At 40.1% G+C, this 21,697-nt stretch overlaps 1 protein-coding gene across 1 annotated transcript; it reads left to right on the forward strand.

Annotated features, from left to right (window-relative positions):
* The first annotated feature begins 749 nt into the window (after positions 1–749).
* On the forward strand, positions 750–17,095 carry LOC126281193 (high mobility group-T protein-like). Its single transcript, XM_049979901.1, has 5 exons — positions 750–4,401; positions 12,801–12,977; positions 14,969–15,129; positions 15,456–15,630; positions 15,718–17,095. The coding sequence occupies exons 1-5, from the start codon at positions 3,964–3,966 to the stop codon at positions 15,841–15,843; spliced, it is 1,077 nt and encodes a 358-aa protein (XP_049835858.1). The 5' UTR covers positions 750–3,963; the 3' UTR covers positions 15,844–17,095.
* The last annotated feature ends 4,602 nt before the right edge of the window (positions 17,096–21,697 follow it).

Below are 21,697 nucleotides of genomic sequence, written 5' to 3' on the forward strand. Positions count from 1 at the left end.
ACAAATTTCGTATACTAATTTAAATTATTTGAACTGTTCAGGCTAATCAGTGTAAATTGTTGACATGGATACGGCCCAGGTGAACTGTTTATTTATTCAGTCTCCAAACTGGTTGTAGCCGGCCGCGGTGGTCTCGCAGTTCTAGGTGCGCAGTCCGGAACCATGCGACTGCTATGGTCGCAGGTTCGAATCCTGCCTCGGGCATGGATGTGTGTTATGTCCTTAGGTTAGTTAGGTTTAAGTAGTTCTAAGTTCTAGGGGACTGATGACCACAGTTGTTAAGTCCCATAGTGTTCAGAGCCATTTGAACCATTTTTTCCCTTCGGCATGCCACTGCACATCTTGAAAGTTAGGACCACTCCAGGGAAATTTGAACCAAACTGGTTGTTAATGAGGGTACTCTTACGTATTACATCCAAATGTGGGCAAAAATTGTGTAGTTACAGCATACAAAATACTCTTAAGTTACTCCAAGAAGTAGTCTGTTCTTATCACTAGTTTAGTGCTTCTTATTACATGTTGAACAAAAAGTCTGTTAGTAATTGGTATACCTCAAATGAAGTTGTTCATTCACATCCGTAGCTACCCTGATATTCCAGAATATTTTCTAATATAGCACCAAAAACTGAGGTTGTGCAATATACAAAGCTCCATATCTGTATCTGTGAAGTTTGGCATTTTTTCTAAAAGGGTATTGTGGGTTGGCTCTTTGGAAGGCTGCACTGTCATGCATTTTTAAATGTGTGTATATTATCTGTCAGTTAATGCTAATTGACTTTCTAGTCTGTTCTTTCTTCATTTTCTCACCCCTTTTTAGTAGCACCGACTAATGCCCATTCTTGGTGTATGTTTCCGTGACTGGCTACAATGTTCAGCTTCCTGGGTTTTATCTTGCACTTAATTACTCTAGCTTCTGTCCTGCAAATTTTCAAGCATGACAACTGGGTCACAGACTGGAGCTGATCAATTTCTTTTCTTGTTCCTCGTTGTTTCACATGAAGTTCTGGTCCAATGAAAGACAGATAACTAAGATATTATTCCCTTCAAACCCATAAGTCGTCATAATGCAAACATGTATGCACCTGTTTCTTCTTGCAAATCATTTATTAGCCCACTTGTTAACAATTTTGTTACGTGCCCGCTTGAATCCTATGGAAAGAATGAATGGCTAGTCAGTTTTGCTGGTAACAGGGCTTGTAGGTGACATAGGTGGGATATCTGTATTCTTTTTAGCTAAGATTTGTTTGTGGTGAAATATTCACTGAATTTAAAGTCATTCAGCAATTTAATGTGAAAAATAAGTTACACTGACGGTTGGAGTGCACAGTAAACTACATGTCTTTTCCCTGTCTAAACCTTTTCTTCTCTTTATTAATTATGCCTGCATTAAAGTTATTGGCAGTAACAATGATTCTCTCTCTCTCTCTCTCTCTCTCTCTCTCTCTCTCTCTCTCTCTCTCTAATGGTCTTGTGACATCTAGCCTTGTAGGCCTAGAAACAAGTGTTGCGTGGTTTAATGTTGTAATAGTATCATAATGATTATTTAACATTCCAGTACTATTCCAGCTTCTGAGGTTTGGTGCAAAGGAAAATTGTGAACAATTATTTTTCACATTGTTTGCTAAGGACACTAGTAGAAAAATTCATTTTCCTGAAATACTGAAACTCAACTCGTCGATTTGCGTAACAAGTTTGACTTTATAAACGTAAAGGGATGCGAAAGCGTCTATTAATTTTACGCGGTAGTTATTTAACACATTTTTTTAAAAAAGGTCGCGAGCAGCAAGGGCGCTGGAGTAAAAGAATGATGCTTGGTAAGGAAAAGCGGATTCCAACTAACTTCCAGAAGTTAATTGAATTGATGCTACATTAATAAAACTGGTTTTAGTTTTAAGGTGGCTTGATCGAATGTGCTTAAGAGTTCTGAATATATGTAACGTGTAGCCGTGGTTCGTAATTTTAAGGTAATTCGTGATTCCTTATGTCGCGTTAGCATTTTTATTCCAGTTTTACAAACGTTTGGAACGTGATTAGAAAGTTGATGTGAACTGAAGTGTAAAACTAATTTTCTCTAAGTAGACCACTTGAGCTACTGCGTAAGAAAAGACGTCTAGCAGCTATGAACCGAACTGAGCGACGGACATAATTATTTTGTAGGAAATATGTCTAAGCCTTGTAAACGTTAATACTGCTTAAGGTAGTGATAGGTTAACTTGAACTTCGCGTTTTGTTTATTCAGAAGTTTTCGCAGAAATTCTATCTCTTAGCAATGACAATGTGCATCTGCCTATTATCGCCGCCTATTTCGATCGGCAAAGAAGTCGCCATTATTATTATTATTCTTTCACACTCCTTCCAACAAAAATGTTCAGTGTATCATGTTTATTTAAAAATTCGTTAAATTAAGGATGTGTGTGTGTGTGTGTGTGTGTGTGTGTGTGTGTGTGTGTGTGTGTGTGTGTCGTCAATGGACGAAGCGCTTGGCGGCCAATACAGGTGAGAAGGGGATGCATCGTTGAGAACGGTACACAGCAGCTACCCCGCTAGACCGCGAATTGCGCTATGCTCGTGTCCTCCCCTCCACATCTCCCTTTTATGCATGTAAAGACCGAACCGGCGTCCGGGTTGCTGTGCTGTCGGCCGGCTCGGCACGGCCCGGCTACCCCCAGGCAAGCCTCAGCCCTGGGAATGCGTTCGCCTCTCCGTCCGTCTTATTGACCGAGCAGCCGCACTCGTCACGGCACGGCTATGCCGGTTTGCGCGGGGCGAAGCGGGGTTTCCTAATTCCGGTCCGATCCGCTGCGTTGTGGAGGGCGCACGGCGCTGCCGATCGTCGTCCGTCGACTCGGATGCCGTATTCGGCGTTGCCACGTCGAAGCTTATTAACTTACAAGAATTTTTTTGCCACCCCTTCTTTCCCCTCCATTCTAATGTTTCGTGCTTTCCAGTGCGCTCCCGCGCCAATTTATGCGCTCTTCCTCTGTGCAGGTGGCGGTCCTGTATTGATTTTTAAGACGCCTCGCGCTGCTTCAGCCATTACTATTGGCTTTCCTCAGACTTGGAAGCAGCGGACTGAGCAGAAATAATTTTCCCCCTCCCGTTTAATTCGTCAATACGCACTTTTTTGTGTGGTTTGTTACTACAGGATACCATCTCTTTGTATTAAGTATCTTAGAATGTAGAAGTTATCGAAAATGTATGAAGTGTGAATTTTGCTAAAAGATACTGAGCATTTGCTCGTATATGTTCTCCTCAAATTGGAAATAGCATCCGTCGCGATATAAAATTTGAATATTCATGGGTGGTAAACAGATAATTAGTATATCGTTCTGTTGCTTGAATGCAGTCTCATGACACAACACAATAGTGTGCACGGCCGGTCAGATAGTGTACGTTATCACAGGTCTTTGCTGGCGTCGAAGCGTATTACCCGATGTAATTTCTGTAGGTTTTGTTTCAACTGATGTTGTCGCACACTACATGACGCGATCTTATGGTTGTCATCCATCCTTTCTTCGCTGATGCTTCCCCCGTTGTAGCGTCTTGAAGACACCGCCACTGTCGTAAGACTGACCTTCGGTCTCCTCCGGGGGTGTTTGGTCGGTTGTCAGCGGAGTGGTGAAGAGGGCGGAGACGGCAGACGCGGATCACGCCCCTCCCCGCTCTTGGAGCCAACCGCCCCACCTGCCCCGCGCGCCCGGGCCTCTTCTTTGTTGGCCGTCGGCGCCGCCACCGCTACCGCTTGGCAACGTCGCCCCCACGTTGGAGGCGCGCGCGCAAGAGAGAGAAAGCAAGTCCGCGCCGAGCTGCGTTCGGCCCCCTCCCGTACCACCCCGCCCCCTCTACTCCTCCACACACTTGCGCCGGTGTCCGGGAACCCCGCGCACCTCTCTTGTGCGCCACAGGCCCGGCCCCTGGACCCCTCAAGCTCTTGGGGCAATACCGCGCGGTAGTAGTGAAGCCATGTCCGAGCACCACCGTGGTGCCTGGGGATCGCGCGACGACGCGGCGGCAGTGTGGTGGCCAGGCGCACTCGAGTACCAGCACCATCAGCATCTGCTGCAACAGCAGCTGCAAGCCGCGGCGCAGCAACAGCAGGCCCAGCAGCAGCAGGATGTCGCTCGCAGCACGGCTGCGGCTGCCGCGGCCGCACAGCACCAACTCTTCTCTTACAAGATGGCCAGTAGCTTCCAGAACCCTACGACGACCACCGCAAGTGTGTCGTCGCCAGTGGCCTCCTGCGTGCGCGGGCCTACTGCCCCTTATGATTACAGTAGCGGAGGTGGCCGGACGGAAGCCGCTGCTGCGGCTTCTCTCGTGGGTGGCGCTGCCCAGTGGTGGTACTCTAGTGGCATGGGCAATCCTATGCATGGAATTTCCACACCCACTCCGCCCACTTTGGTACGTACCCTAATAGAATCCATTTTTCTTTCAGTCCATCCCCGCATCGTTTAACAGCGCCAATTACTAGCACTTTCTCGTTTTGCGGTTAAAAGAATGCCAGACAACGACGCTATGTGCGTCTCTCCGATCACAAGAATTTGGAATGGTAACCGCCTAAAGAATTCTCCCTCACAACGTTAACTCTGGCCTTTGGCGGGAAGCGTAGCGTCGCTACGTCATGTCACCCACGTGCTGCCAGGGCGCCTTCGCTTTTTTCTCTGCCGTCGTGGGGAGCAGGTGGCGGTCTTAAGGTGCGCCGTGATGGCCACTTCGGCGAGAGGAGTGGGAGACGGAGAAGGGGAGGTAGTGGCCTCTGCCAGAGTACTCCTCACATGGCGACCTTCTTCTTAGAACTGTCTTAGGCGATATAATAGGAGTACGAATTTCTATAACTGTATGCCAACAAGAATTGATTCATTGTAAAAAAAAAAATTCTTTAGGAACACTACTACAGATTTATTTCCATTTTCAAAGTGAATGTGGGAAGTTCTCAAATGTTTCTGTATTTTCGAGAATAACGTTGCAGTTCCAAAAAATATTTACCTGCTGGTTCGTTTGAATTGTGCCAATTCGTTCCCCATACACTGAAGTGGATTGTAGCGCTCTGTATACAAGTTTGTTTACAGAGCAGTATTTTTAAAATTGCTGTGATGATACTGGAGGGGTGACGGCCTAACTTCCCATGACTTGAAATAAATCGTAAAGACGTAAATGTAGTCCAAGGAAGGTAATTGGTTGAATGGTGTTTCATTATTTAGTATAAAGCGGCGTGAAAATTACGCCCACGGTGCCGAGTGTCGCTTCCCGTTTTGATAAAAGGTGGACTGCAGCACATTTTCATCGCGTAGCTACCGATGTTGCTGCTTCCGAAGCCTGCGCGGTTCTACCTCTTTTCGGGTTCTCTCCGTCCAGTGTGTACTAACACCTATCACGTGACTGAACGTGTAATAGAAAATATTTGGAAACTGTTTATTGAGCATGCCCTGCCAATAAATTGCCAGCCAATACTAAAACTTATGGCAGACTTTAATTTCCTTACGAGCACATTGCGCATGTGTGGCCATATAAAGTCATTACGTAGTTCAATAGAAGCAACAGAAACGAACCGTGATGCACATACAGGCTACTTTGCTTCTCATCTTAATCATATAGACCAGGGAAGACAGAATTGCTCTTTTTGTTGAGACCATATTGTTATTGCCACAATGGATTAGTTAACTACATAATTCACGTACTGGATTAGTTAACTACATAATTCACGTACAAGCTATCTTCAACATTTTATATACATATATGCACATTTTGTGGCTGGTCCTGCATGTTGAGCTAGTAAAATTATGGTGCATGTTTTAAGATAGAAACTTCTGATTACCGCCTTTGACCGTATGTTCAGTTCGTTGATTCATCAAAGTTCTGAGCATGGCTGATTCAGTGCATGGCAGAGTGCGTTCCACTATTATGGATAGTCTTTCCTACTCAGTTCGCGTAGTGAACGAGGGAAAAGTGACTGTATTCACCTGCACGTGTCCTATTATACTAAGATGGCAACATAGTGGTCTGTTTTCCTTCCTTTTTTTCCCCCTCAGAACAGGTCCACAAAATTTATCTTACAAGGTTTCCCAAGAATTAAGTGAATATGAGTAACTCCTTCTTATCGTCAGTTATAAATTCATTATTTTTGTGTATAGTGCGAAAAATTGTTTGAAGGAGAGAAGTGTGAAAAAAAATTTTTTTTTCCGTTCATATGAAACCAATGGCGCTCTCTACAGGACGTCGAGCTGTTTGTTTTCTTAAATCGGATACGTGAACAAGTTAAGAATGGTATTCTTGCACCCGATTAGCGATTTGTTCAGACTGCAGATAGGATTTCCTACAAGGGCAGTTGACGAAATAGTTAAAATTGGTGGGGTCCCCAATGTCGAAGCACACATCTTCCATCACCCAGGAACCAGGATTTTTTTTTCCGCTCTCAAGAAGAAATGAGCCATCAGCGAGAGAGTGGATGCGCGTGCATGTGTGTGTGTGTGTGTGTGTGTGTGTGTGTGTGTGTCGTATCTAGATGCACCCATTTCGAAAAGAACATATGTGCAGTGAAGGCGGATGAATGTTTCCAAGGGACAGACACCAGCGCTCCTCAAACTTACATGGGCGTTTTGCAATGGGTGGACTAAGTATCATAGCTGTGATCTGTGTTTGTCAGTATGATTGAGAGGGGCTGTAGAGTGCTCAGCCGAGCAGTTTGTTCCATTTTCTGCCTTATGTTTGGACAGCTGGCGATCGTCAGAATATCGCGTAGAAAAATAAAATCGACAACTCAGCAGAAACTCACAAGCGCGCCAGTAATCATCTTTAAGCGTATTTTACCGCGGTGTACCATCGGTACAGTATGCATGTATAGACATCTCAAAAGTTAGTTACTGGACTACTATAAAAATGGTCACCAAGGCTAACCTGTTACGAGCTGCTGTACAGAGGTTACTCATAAATTCAGTTGCGAGCGAAACACTGGAGCAACCACACCCATCAAACCAATTATCTTCGTGTATGGGATACGTAAGCACCCAACTATTGGGCATTTTCATGCTCATTGGTTTGAATTAGACACCACAGGTGTCTTTAGTCATGCGGTACATTAGTCATCCGATCTAAAGTGTACACTGAGAGGGGTTCTGTGTCCGCTTCAAAAGTGATGGGGCGCACTGAAGATTAATGCTTCCGAATGTCTGGTGTGAAAATCTTTAATTCATATTTACGTAATTATTTTTAAACATACCCTGGCGACGAATACATTTCTTCTAACGAGAGACCTGTTTATTGATACCGTCACTGCAGAATGTTTAACTTTGTTGACGGAGCCACAATCTTGCCTCTGCTTGTGCCGTTTCGTCACTACCATAGCGAAGGTGCTCTTATGTTTTGAAAATAGACGAAAATGGAATAGGCGTCGGATTGTTGCAAATGTCGCAGCGCTCGTGTGGTCTTCCATTGTCATGCTGGAGGAGACTGCTCCACTCGTTGGACGATCTTATCGTATACGAAACTAGAGTACAGTACGCTGTCTGACACATTGTTAAGGTTGAAAATGGCTGTGTTACGCGCCACAATTGGGAGCCCTCCAGCAGCAGAGGATTGCAAATATGCCGAAATAATACACATGTAGAGTTGTAATAAACATTTTTACTTCTAAAGCTTCTAGAGATTTAACATAAATTCGGGGGCGACCTCTTAGATAGGGCATGAAAACATTGTAAGAGTTGTGCAATGGATCACAGGTAAAGCCGCATTTTAGTCATCAGGGGTAGTAGAAGTTTTGAAAACTGTTTCTCACCTCCCACACATACTTCGCATATGACAAGGTTAAAAAAAAATCTGTTTCGTAACTTCTTCAGTGCAATTCATATTGGCCATTTTGTAGGAATAGTAAACAAATATCGTATCGTGTATTAAGATTTCCATATATCACTTCACGTACGCTAAAGCTGTTCCCTTAAGGCAATACTACGGAAGTAAAGACAGTGTATTAAGAATAGACCGTAACATATTATGCACAATGTGAGATAACCTGTAGCACCGAACTGACAACCGTCATTGGTGTCCCCAAGTAACTACGCGATGTTGACTGCTTTAATTACTAGCTTTTGCTGAATGGTATTTTTTTCTGTACCTGTTGACGATTTTGTCACGTAAGTGGAAGGCGTGCATTTTAAACTACACGAATTTATCTTCAATGGACTATTCATTATCGTAGCCGTAACAGAACTTTATCGCACCGTATTAACTACCACAGAGCAATCTGACTCACCATCATGTAATGTAAAACTAACATGTTAATACGAATTGGAACTACGCTTAGTCACATTAGTGAAAGTGGAAAGTTTTCGTTGGAAATAACATGGTATAGCAAGTTAAGGAAATTTTTATATAACAATGCAGGCTTGTGGAAGCCGGAAATCTTAGGCAACTAGAAATAGTAAAGTGTTGCAAACGAATAATTCGGAATTTCGTTTGGTAATGTAGTGTACTGCTAAAACACTTTCTCAAATGCAGATTACTATGAAAAATATATAGTATGTACTACAGTTATCTGCGGTATTGAAATATGTTTATACTGCGTAGAGCACGAAATTTTAGTCGCTCACGTGATGCAAGAAAAAATAAAGCGTATATGACATATTATTAGGAAAAAGATCTTCCCATTAGGTGATAAATAAAATTACTCGTAATTTTCACGGAACGCCATTGCAGTGTTATGCAAAATATAGTACATGGAATCACATTTAAGTGGTGCCAATTCTGTGCTTATGTTTCCCATTTCGGGTAATAGTTAGTTCGCCACGCCATTCAACGAATGAATCCCACTCTTACAGTCAAACTCAGTTCACTTAATCATCACCAAAAAGTAAATCAGCATGAATTGGCTGTAGTGTTCATTCATAGCTACTTTAGCCTGTTACTGAACACTTCGTTTCACATTTATTGATTCTTTTACACTTGTGTTAGGGATGCAGGCAAAAATTGTCTAGTTGCCAGAGCAGTGACTTCGTTTGACAGTACACAATCATCGGTGGATGTTGTATAAAGGCTTGTACTGGCTAGTCAACAAAAGTTTTTAAGGTGTATTCTGTTTGAAACTAAGAAACATGGCGTAGGGGACAGTTGCAGAATACCACAAACTACTTGTTTTGAGAATGTGAAGGAAGCTTTGTTTTTTCTTGCCAATCATAGCTGTTAGATTACGGCGATCGAAACCACTTAAGTTAACATGAGTGAGCGTAAGGTAAACGTAGAGTCTAGTGCTATAATCAGGAATTTTACACTGCGATTCACCCGCTTTCGTCTCATCTAAGTTAAATTGCTTATTACGGGTGCCACGTGGAACAGCTTGTTACAGTACAATTAGCTATTACTTCTTTGCAGCTGGCGGTGAACATGTCTTTGAAAGAAGTCACAACATTAATTTGTTTCAGGAATGATTGCGTCTTTAACATACATGACGTGGAACCGAAATTTACTTAAGGTATGATACTCATTAATGTGGTTTCGAAAAGTCTGTTTCCAGTTACTGTCACTTACGTCTAAATTCTATGCGTATGGGTAGAGGAGTTGAAGGAGTTCTAACTTAAAACAACTAATTAAACTAACTGCATTCAGGACCTACCAGCTAGCCGAAGTGTCAACTGTAAGAACTCAGCTCTGACGTACGAGAACATCAGTTGCGAAAAACAAAGGATCGAAATTGTTACCACTCAAATGGGATGATTTTGTGTCGATCGATCAATACACCTAACCAGCGAGATTAAACACGAGCGAATAGATTATTCGATTATGATCTTCATAAGCTTCACTGTCACTTATTTGTAGATGATCCGTAATGGCCGACAGATTTGGCAGTGGTTGGAACCGGAGTTGTTTCGACAACCTTGATGGAAATTGGTGTATCAGATTACTACGTCGTATGTTTTAGGATTGATTTGCACATGACCCACCAAGCCGTTTTAAAACAATGCTTGGAAGTAATCAAGAGTTTGTCGAAGTTGGATCAGTAGCAAGCAGCTCCAATTTTTGCCGCAGTGAAAACCCGCTTGACATTTGAGAACGTGAACGCGACTTCACAACACCTTAGTTTACACAGTGGCGAACACAAGCAAATGAGCATTAGCAGAAGAAAATTCTGATTTAAACGGTAGCGAGCGAACTGCATTCGGTCGTGCTAGGTTCGTATTCGCTGGTTGTTGGTCTTTCGGCAAACAATCAAAGGAAGTTATCGTCCTCTGCCGCAGCTTTTGCACTACAGGAGCTTATTTTACCGTCCTGTCTGCTTTTGATGGTGACAGTTGTTTGTGAGCGATTCAGTGGACCGAAGACACTGTAATGTTGTTAATAAAAGAACCTTTAGGTCTTAGTTGCTTCTGGGGCCCAAAAGATACCCAGCAAAAAGCCCAAAGCAAAAGAAAGTGATGGGTAGAAAACTGCCAAAATATTCAAAGGACTAACCGGGCGCTTGAGAGTCGATAAAAAATAAAATTCTTGCGTCAGCCTGGTATTAGCACAAGTTGAATTTTAATTGAAAATCAAAAGCGCAATAAATTTCTTTGAAATTAAACGAATATGTACCTTTTATGCCCGTTAAAATTTAAACAATACGGAAGACCTGATAATTCTCGATGCTTTCATTCATGGTAGCTGTACACGACTGATGCATCAGTCGTGTTTTATGTATGTGTAGTTTGGGTGGGGGCACACTACTGCCCTCCAACTATCACATTTTAGGAATAACTTATGTGACAGGTCGTATGTTGTATCTCACGTCTCTTTAATTATATTTTATTGATATTATAAGCGTTAATCCTATTTTTAAATTATTGGAATGCGAAACAGTCACCAACGTAAATTTTTCCAGTTGCCAATGATAAGGTGTAAATACAAATATTTACTTTAGATTTCTTGTTAAGTAGCGTTCCGCATTGAAATTTCTCAGTACTAATGAGAAGCCATCAGCGATATACATAAACAATCATACATGCAGCTGAGTGAATTTCACGCGTACGTGCAAATTCAGACACGTAAATTACTTTTCCATATTTCGTAAAAAAAAAAAAAAAACTGCGCTTGCTACGCGAAGCCTCGGAATATGAGTTTTGCTTAGTGTTACGTACTCAGTACCGAAAAACAATGCAACCTTCGTGAGCTATACCCGTTATTTATCTCCCACCATGTGTTAAATTGTCTTTCTCATTAGCATAACCGCTATTTCAGATCATGCAAATACTAGTTCACTTCTGTCCTCTCCAGCACAAATCAGGCGTAATGTGAACAATGGGTGCACATAGGACAGTATTACTCAGACAGCCTTTATATTAATGCAATGTTGCTGAAAAATTCGACGCGTAGGTATCTACCAACAAGATGGCGCACCATCACACCTTACGGATAACTATTCCTGCGTATGTTGATCTAATATTTCCCAACGGATGGATCGGGTTATTTGTTTTGTGGAATGGACAAGTATCGTGTGTAAAACAAATATAATCAGTGATCTAAAGGAATTTCCATTCCCGTGAAATTTGTGTGCGGGCTTTACATGCTACCATTAATCGTTGGTCTCTAGTTATCAAACTTGGAGAAAAGTTGAGACTACGGTATAATTTACGCAATCGTGGCAACTTTAATTCAAATGATCATATCTACCACTTAAGTGATATGATTTTGAACCATCCTGTATGTACCGTACCGTACTTTACGAAAATGATAGCATTATCTGTATAGTCCAGAAGTGTCGATCACTGTTTTAAGACAGGTAGTGCTTTAGGAGTTCCTTGAGGAACGTGACGGGGAGGTACCATGCCATCCAGCATTTGTCACTACTAAGCTTGCATAAGTTAAAGAACGAACAGTTATTGTGAACATAAGCCCATCATCTGTTCCAATGCACTCTTGTACTTTGCCTAGGCTATTGTCAATCAACGGACAGAAGGGATCCTGAACACCCTCTAGTTAACACCTCGAAAATTTTTGCAGTCTTAGCGGTAGGCGACGAAATTGAGATTTTCCGTTTGCAGTAGGGGATTCTGTGGCTCCCATAATTTTTGTAAAAACTGTGAAAGAGCTTCACATTTTGACCCCAGAATGTTGCTGATCGTGTTGACTTCCTCGGCCTTAGTATCAGCTTCAGCAGAGAATTTTAGGATTGTGAAACGCAAAGAATTTCCGTTTATGCCAAATGTCAGCTACTGAAAAAACTGCAACTGCCAACTTCCCTGAAATGCATATGCTCTCGTTAAGAAAAATCGAGTAAAGGTCCTAAAGTTGCGTCATTGTTTATAACCAGTAGTGTCTAATTTTCCATTTGTCATTAATGAGGTGAATCTGCGTGGATGGTTTTTGTGAGGTCTTAATTATTCAACATTGCAGGAATAAAGTTGTGAAGATATGGTAGGAAAAATTGTTGAAGTGCTAGAAACAATGGACGTGGGAGACTAATTTCTGGTTCCTGCTGCCAAGGACTGAAGATGCTACCGTAACGATAGTGGTAATTACGTTTTTAATTTTCCTCGTCAGGCCTCAGATATGCCTGCACGTGTAGTAGCTCGAAAGCTTTCTTCCGTTAACATTTGGTCTAAGGATGAATGGGGAAAGGTTAGATAAATAGCATAGGTAGCAATTTTCAGAACTAAGTACCCGTTACAGGTTTTCCGTTGTTAGTTTGGCACACGAAAGCAGCATATTTGTGTTCCTAATATTTTTCACTTTGTATACTGTAACCGCGGTTCTGCAGACAGAACTCTTGAGACAAAGTTCTTACACTTCCGTTCATTTGCGGCTACTTTAATTTGCAGATAGTTTGTTTTTGGTTGCAGCCACCGCAGCAGCAGAACAAAAAGATGCCCCGTGGGAAAGCTGATGCTAAACCTAGAGGCCGGATGACGGCTTACGCTTGCTTCGTACAGACATGCCGCGAAGAGCACAAGAAGAAACATCCGGATGAAAATGTGATATTTGCAGAATTCTCAAAGAAATGTGCAGAGAGGTGGAAGGTAAGTTTTCAATTTATGCCATCGAAATTATTCCTTTCATGCAGAACAGCAGTATGATACAGCGTAAATAGTGTATTGTTGTATCCTGATTGTTAATGTCATGAGACGGGTCACATTAAAGGCTTTAGCGTGTCTTTTGGATGATTGAGTTTAATCGAAATTGCTTGTATCTGCAATCGCATTCACAACGTAGCATCACTTGTAGTGAATAGATATACGAAACAAGCTTCGCTGCAAGCAAGAGAGAAAGGAATTTGGTATCGTATCGCAGCATCAGCGTAGCATGCGAGCATTATTATCCCGGCTTTCAAACTGAAGGCAAACGGGTTTTCGGCAGGAGCGTCCAGTCGCGTAGCTCTCTCTTTGAGCAACGTTGCCAACTCGGAGCACAGAAGCAGTAGTAACGAAAATAATTGAAAACGTTTGGATTTTTCCGACATTTGTGTTACGATGCGCTGAAGATGTTGCGTACGGAACACGTTTTGCGTTTCCGAGTGTACTAAATATAAATTTAGAACTCTCTTTTTTTTACAGCGTTCGGGAATCTGAAAGTATAAGAAATAATAAAAAATGTGATCTTGCAGTTTTATTCATTCTGCAATTGCAAAATATGTTGGAAGCTCATCTTGTTCCCTGCAGTTATAAGCAGTACGTTGTCATTTGCAGTGGTATTTTGCCGTAACTTGCCCCTGCCTTCGCGGTTGCAAAGCTCCACTAGCGCTATTTGCCGCAGCAGCTGTATTGATGTTTCCATTGGTTACTGTTTGCTCCGGGAAATCTCTGCGATGCAGGAGTAAGCCCCCCTTTGCCCGTTAGCGCGCCTGGTCGATACGGTTTCCCGCGTTCGTTATCATTGCGCGTCACCGTTTCGCGACCTCACTGCCTTTGAATTTTGTATTAGAAGGAAATGCCATGAAGATTCAGAATTTTGAGGTCTACTCATGACGATACCATCAGTCTTCGGCGTCCATCAGTAAATTACGAACAAAAATATTTCAGCATTGCATAAGGGGAGAAAAAAATACTGTAATTAAAAGTTTCTGCAACCATAGCTTTTTCTTAGATGGATTGCTGAGAATGAATGTGTATCTCTCTTTCATATAAATTACTTTAAAGTGTGTGTTATACAAAGAATCCACTTGATCATTAAATTTCATCAGTAATTCAGTTTGTATTCATGTGGATAATTTGTGCCTGTTGTTAAAGCATATTAACAAGTTCTGTGGTATTAAGATAAAGTAGTTGCAGCATATGGTGTTGATGGGAGTAAATGTAGCTGTCATTTGTTTGATTACATTTGTTGCCTTATTACTTTAATTTTTGTTTGTTAAAATTGCCCAAGGGTATAAAGTTTTCTTTTGGTGCCTGGTGTATCATATTTATAGAACAAACTTTATTCCCAGCAAAATGTTACATAGTCTTTCATCTTGCCAACTAGATTAGAACTGTGGGAAATAATTTGTTGGACAAAAAAATACGGTTAATTTTGGTATAGAAGATGGCACATAACTGGTGGCAAAGTACTATAGTTAATTTTGTAGAGAGTTTATAGGCGGATAGTAAACAGTCACTCATTTTCAAGACTCCATCTGCTAAATATCCTATTTTACTATGATTGAGCTTTTTTAAAAAAAGTTGGTGCTTTTTTGACACGGTGATAAATTTTTGTGGTGTAACTATGAAGCCAAATATAAAATACTGCTGCAAACCAACAATTCTCCATGACTATAGAAATCAATGCAAGTGAATAAAATATTGAAAACAATAAATTACCATAAAAATTTGGTTCACCATGTTTTCATGCCAGAATACTGAAGAGAAAAGGGCAAAGCAGTAAAATGATCATGAAAACTTTGAGTTCAGTTGGTTTAAAATTTCAAAGATTTTTCTGCCTAGGCAAGTGTCAGAATCACAGTAAACTGTCTTAAACAGTTTCCATGTAATTATGTAAATTTAATCTTCTGTACCTACTAAACAAAATTTTCTTACAGACCATGGTTGATAAGGAAAAGAAGCGTTTTCATGAAATGGCAGAAAAAGATAAGGAACGTTATGATGCTGAAATGGAAACCTACACACCCCCTAAAGGAGAAAAGGCGCATGGCAGGAAGAGGAAACATGCCAAGGACCCAAATGCACCAAAAAGGGCATTGTATGTAATAGTATCCTATAGTGACCGGCATTTATTATGCAAATTATTACTTTAAATATTGACAAGTATTCTCTCTCTCTCTCTCTCTCTCTCTCTCTCTCTCTCTCTCTCTCTCTCTCTCTCCCCCTCCTCCTCCTCCTACCCTCGCCCCCTTTTTTTTTTTGTGTGTGTTTGTGTGTTTGTGTGTTTGTGTGTGTGTGTGTGTGTGTGTGTGTGTGTGTGTGTGTGTGTGTGATATATATCTCTTTCAAGTAGTGTTTACTGTGGGATATGGATAATAGCACCAATATAGTGCACCATGCAACAACTATAGTTTTTATCCACAGATCGGCATTCTTCTGGTTTTGCCATGACGAGCGCAGTAAAGTAAAGGCACAGAATCCAGAATTTGGTGTTGGAGACATTGCTAAGGAGCTGGGCCGGAGATGGTCAGAAGTCGATCCGGAGCTGAAAGCCAAGTATGAAGCAATGGCAAAGAAAGACAAAGCACGATATGATAGGGTAAGTTTTTCAAAACTGGGTTCATTATATTTTGTACTGAGTAATTGTATCATTTCCAGTAATATTCATTGTATTCCTGTTTTATAGGAAATGACAGCATATAAGAAAAGGCCAAAGCAAGGAGGGCAGGGAGCTGCAACAGTGAAGAAAGGAAGTGAAGATGAAGACGAAGATGAGGACGAGGATGATGATGTTGAAGATGGTGACGAATAGTTTGGCTCCAGTATTTCATTGCCATGTCATCTTTATTAAGGAACTTTTGAAAGGACATCATATCTCATAAATTCATCCGTACCCTTTACCAGTTTTTCACTCACCATAATTTGAGTTCAAAGAATGAAAGTGAGTTTTCAGGAAGAGCATACTTCAGGATGCAGGAGAAGTGTGTGTGTGTGTGTGTGTGTGTGTGTGTGTGTGTGTGTGTGTGTGTGTGTGTAAATAAATTTTTCAGTAACAGTAACTCACAAATATTTTAATTTGTCTTAATGCAGCAAAATTACTTAATGTGAGCTTTACCAGTGAGTCACTGATGCATTTCTGCAGGTGTTGTCTGGTAAGTGTTTCAGAAATGCATCACACTGCTCAAATGTCCTCCCATTTTAGTTACATCACCTGTATGTGTTTCTGATTCTGTTAAAATACTGGCCATCACCAAAGTTCTTTCTATTGAATTTCAAGAATGACCTGCAACACATACCTCTTTACAGTCTTTCATCATCTGTGCAGTGGTTTTGTGCCATTTCAGATCAGGGTTTTACTGCCTCTTTGTTAATGTGTGAATAAAAATGTAGTTAGTCTTTGGTGTGTGCCAGTGTGTTGTCATTGTAATCTAGAGTATTTCTGAAGTTGCAGATGATCTTAGCCAATTCTTTGCAACTTGAAGGACTTCCCCCTTCTCTCAAAAACTTACGTAAGGGTTTAAAATAGTTGCGTCGTGTTTTCTCTTGTCATGATTGGGAGTGCTGTTGTGTGTTCTCTTAAGCCATCAGTGTGTGCAAACAAGCGGACAATATTTTTCAGTGTTTTGAACTCTATGGCATAGCCAAAAGAGTGCAAATCTTAAAACTTCTTCATATTAATGAAGAAGTCATTGTATTAAGACGGTTTTAATAGCCTGTTCTCTTTTTGAGGAAGAGGTTTCATTTGATGGAACTAGCAGTAAAGAAGAGAGTTTTTTCAGGTTCTGTTTCCATGTCTCTAAGTGTAACATTCCCAAATTGAAAATAAGGAAAATTTGTACTTTGTGACATGGGTATTCAAATACAAATAGCAGTACCTCTGATTTTGTGTGTACAACTGTATTAAAAATTGTCAAAATATTTTTATTGATTTGGAGATTTAATGAAAACCTGACTTAGAGTTCGAAAAGAACAAGAGTTGCGGTTATTTTTAGGAAATTTCAAATAGAGAAAGGCACTGTTTGTTTTGTATCTAATAGTAATTAATAAACTTTTAAGAAAAGTGATTGTCAACTTTAATTCCATTGCTTTACAAAAGGCAAGAAATAAATCTGTCACATTGTTTTTATTGGACCGTTGATTTGCCCACAGTAATATGTTAATGAGAGAAATTTGTTTCCTAAGAAAGACTGATTATGCAGTGTTATTAGTTATATTAACTTCACTGACATTTGAACACAAAGTAATTTATATTCACTAGTGTTGGCACCAGCAGTGCTGCTTGCGTGTTGTGGATGTAACTGTGGCTAGTGTAGACGTTATCCACAGGAAACTGAGAGTTCAACACATTTGTTTTTGTCAATTCACTGAGATTGATTTTAGTAAAAATTTAGCCACAGCTGTAGTTATGTTATTGTCTGTGTAGTTGCATATTTTAGGATTGACATTAGAATGTAATAATAACTTGTTAAACGAATTTTTGAACAGCCCTTTTAATTTCCGTTTTTTCCTCAAGGCTTAAGTGAAGTGTTAATGTTATCACAAAATTCACCTCCAAATCGTTTCCAAAGACAAGTCACTAAACTTCAATATTGATGCAGATGTGAATAGCCAGACAACTTGCAAAATAAATTGCAGTGATGAAATGACACTTTGGGACCTAAGCATGTTCATAAAATTTCTCATTTGCAGAGTTGTCATTGTGAAAGGCATATTGTCCTAAATCAGCTACTCACTCCTAACTTGGCTTGTCACAGTTTGTGTGTTCAGGTTTTACTGCTTTCTGCCTCTTAATTGATGCTGCTCGCTGCTGCCATATACTTACTTACAGCTGTCATCCGTCCACTTGATCCCAATTTTTGCACAGTGGGAAAAAAGCTGTGCAATAGCTTGTTTAGAATGGGGTATTATGGAAGTCTTAGCATGTTAAAAACTTATTTCTACTGTGTTTTGGCAACTGGAATGTTGGTCCTTTTTATGGTAATTGATGAATTTGATAGAAATAACATCATATGGTGTCTAGTGATAAACATGACCAATTATTTTCCATGTTGTCTGCCTACAATTAGTTTGGGGTATATAATTATTTTTTGATCCTATCAAATACTTTAGGGTTTCTGAAGAGATCATTGGTTCTTTACTTGCTTGCTGGGTGTATACGACCTGGGAATTTTTCATTGTTTTAGTTACCAGTTAAATTTTTGTGATTTTGACTGGTAAGAACCAATACTCTAACAAAGGATATTGCTGTATCCCGCTTCTGCAGAATAATACTGCAGCGACAAAATATGGAGGAGAGGGGGAACAAAAAATAAAACAGAAAACACGCCATATACAACAACAAAACAGTGCTCATACAAGTGTCTGCCAACCAAAGTGTGTCAAAGGCGTTAGGAAGAATTTGCAGTGCTTCCTAACAACAAATTGCCTCCAGTGAGTGTGACGTGACAGCTGTTTACATTAAATTCATTTGAGCAATTGCAGGCAGGCTCTTGTACATGTGCAGTTGAGTTGCTTATGAGTAGTACCTTCTCCCGCTTCTGGCTACAGATGTGTGGTTCTAAATTTCTACGGTTCAGAAATATTGTAGATCTGGGGCTGATGCACAGAGCAGTGTAATTTGTAGTGGAGAGGTGGGCAGTCTCCACATGGCCTGTGTTTACGTTTAGTGATTTTGCTGTTTCCTCTTCGTTTATGCTCTCACATTAAATGTAAACAAAATGGATTTCTGTGGCCTGGAGCTACCAAATGAATTAAAATATGTTCGCATAATTACGGAAGGCTAAAATACGTTGTTAGTTCTAGGTTCTATTTCCAGCTTTCCGACAGTCAAGCATTCTTCACCTTGCAGAACAAAGAAGTTATTTTTGTCGGTTTGCTAAAGAGATTTGGCTTTTATTAATCTTTTTGGAGAGAGGCAGTCAATTTATTTGTAACAAAGTGTTTAATTTTACATTGTTGGCTAGTTTCAACTGTTTGCTGCATTTCAAGTGCACATTTTCCATCTTCTAGCTCGCATGACATTATGCCATAATAAAGAACAAAACATGAGATAATACAGTACTGGTACTCAAGAAAATTTACATCCGAATCTGGGCATAAAGATTGTGCACTTTAAGCCAAATTATGCATTTTAGTATGGTTCACGAAATTCTGATGCTCTTGAAGTATCCTTTGATGTGTTGTTTCTTTCATGACATGATGCAAGAAGCCCGCATGTACGTACGTGTAAAACATTAAAGATCTTGCATTCCATAACTGTGCAGGCGCAGTGACGCCTGTTATCCGGCGCTCTGACAACTGCTGAAAAGAACAAATTTATAACAGATCACGGGAAAATATTGCGAATGTTGGTTTGAAAAGTGTTACTTTCAAAGTAAATTTCCTTTTACGCAAGATGAACTACATATGTGCGAGAATGTACGATGATTTTCTTAAATCACAGAGCGTTTGACTCTCATTCAAAAATCATCTCTGAGGACGACCATCTAGAAGAATTTTGAGCCCAGAAGATCAGACATTTACATCGTTATTAAAAATTTTACTGGCACGTTTTTGTGTAACATACACAAAAAGATCAGCATTATATGTGGAAGCTTAGCTTCTCTTGCAGCTTACTAATCTTAAAGACCAATATTATTTGTGAAAGCTTTGTTTTTCTCGTAGCAACACTATGTATATTAATTTAAACCATTAACTTTTCTTTTTTGTATGTTCACACTACTTAAGAGTGATTGTGATATTGGTTGACTACATCACGTGTCCTATGCTGACATCAGCTGGTGAGATCACTTGACATGAGCTATGACTGGCTTACAAAAGCGAATCGCAATCCTAGATTTCATTGCTTCGGAAAGTAACGTGCACTGTTTGGTGGAATTTGAATTTATACCTCCATAACACGAAAAAATCAAAGATCTTTCCAAAATGTTTTTTCCCTCCCTGGGTTTAGTTTTCTAAAGTGCCAGCAAATTCTACATCTGTGTAGAAAACCTTAAACATTCTTAAGGATTGATCAGTTTTACAGTGCTGAGGAAAAGTATGTCACTTAAAACGGAGAAAGTGTATTTTCAACCGGGAAATCTGGTAATTTTTTTCCTTGTCCATGTGTACACCCTGTGCTTGACAAAAAGTGCTTTAAGAATTTTGCGGTAACTTTCGTCAGTGTTCTCACCTTTGCTTAAGACATTTTGTCATTCCTTTCGTTCATTCTCCTGTGTGGTAGTTTCCCCACTGTGCTCTTACTCAGACTAAATTTCTGCCAAGTCAATGTAGTAATATCCACTTCATTCATTCTGTGTGGTTTAGTTTTGTTTTCTCTGTTGCTTGTGTGTGTTTTCCCTCCTGCTTGAGGTGCTTTCTACACCATCGGTTGTATCATTGTGTATGGAAATAACACTGCTACAGTGTTCACAATGCACTTGTGGATTTAGAGGAGTTGACTATGAAATACTTAGTACATTAAAAGTTCGTCATATTTAATGCTTTCTTTTTTAGATCCATTTTGAAGAATAAAAATTACATGTTCTTCAACGTAGTCATGAACACTTACAAATTATTGGCCAGTATATTAACTGTTTAAACAAATGCACTATATGTGCAGTTTAACTTGACACCTTACACGGGTGAATGGAAAGGTTTCCTGCCGTGCAGTCACTACATAACAAAACGTGTACCTTTGCTGCCTCGAAATATTTGAGGTACTCATTGTTTAAAATATTCTATACAGTTGAACCTGTAATATTGTTGGTAAAAATACCATTATATTGCCATTCACTGCTAACGTGAACAAAATTGTTTGCTGTGCAAGTTTGGCATCAGGTGGAGCCTAGAAAATCCTGGCAGACTTTGATTTTTATGTTGCCAGAATCCCAGACTGAAATGAAATGCCATATTATATTAAATTTACAGTAGGGCATGATTTCACAAAATAAAAATCAGCAATAAATATCAAAGGAGTGTGCAAAACCAGTTTTAAAATAAGCTGCTTTGTACTACTAGTGTTTTAGGGAATGTTTCCTGTTTCTGTTCTTCAGTGTTGGCATTGAGATTCTGCAATCTAAAACTATATTTCATTGAGCATTGTATTAGTTGTTAAATTAGGCATGACTTATTATATCTAGCAAGGGTACCATCTGTGTCAAATCAGGAACTGTGATGAGTCATTGGTATGTTGTAGAGTGACCTGTCCTGAGTATGTGGCAAGTGGCTTTACATGCAACAGCCCCTAGTTCCTGAGAAAATCGATGTTTGTTTTATGTGGATCTTGTAAAATTTTAATGTTGGTAGTGTTCTGACCAAGTGAGTCTAATGCAGCAGCTAACGTGTAGGCTTACTGCACTGGTGGCACAGGTTCAGATCTGGACACTGTACTTTTTCTGGTTTTCTTCATATAGAGTATTGTTAAATAGTATGTCATGCTACATTATTCAAAAATAACTATTTTTGGTGTAGTAGTTAAATTAATAGTTTGGTCTTCAAACTTTTTTCTGATGTGTATTCATTTTGTTGCACAATAGATCAAGAAATTGCCTCTTTCGCTACTGCACGTATTACTGTACTGGAGTAAAATTCTGGATGACATTTGTTTTTGGAGTAGCTTAAACACACGTTCGAATATACTTTGCACATTGAATGTAAACTGTCTCTTAAAGTGCATAGGTTTTTCA

This window comes from Schistocerca gregaria, chromosome 7 (assembly GCF_023897955.1).
Source record: "Schistocerca gregaria isolate iqSchGreg1 chromosome 7, iqSchGreg1.2, whole genome shotgun sequence".
In the NCBI taxonomy this organism is placed as follows: Eukaryota; Metazoa; Arthropoda; class Insecta; order Orthoptera; family Acrididae; genus Schistocerca; species Schistocerca gregaria.

What these genes read in the sequence shown, in the direction of transcription:
- LOC126281193 (XM_049979901.1), top strand. Translation starts at nt 3,964, where the DNA reads ATGTCCGAGCACCACCGTGGTGCCTGGGGATCGCGCGACGACGCGGCG. An exon ending in CACCCACTCCGCCCACTTTG is followed by an intron (nt 4,402 to 12,800) that starts GTACGTACCCTA and finishes TTTTGGTTGCAG; the next exon opens with CCACCGCAGCAGCAGAACAA. An exon ending in ACAAAGCACGATATGATAGG is followed by an intron (nt 15,631 to 15,717) that starts GTAAGTTTTTCA and finishes CCTGTTTTATAG; the next exon opens with GAAATGACAGCATATAAGAA.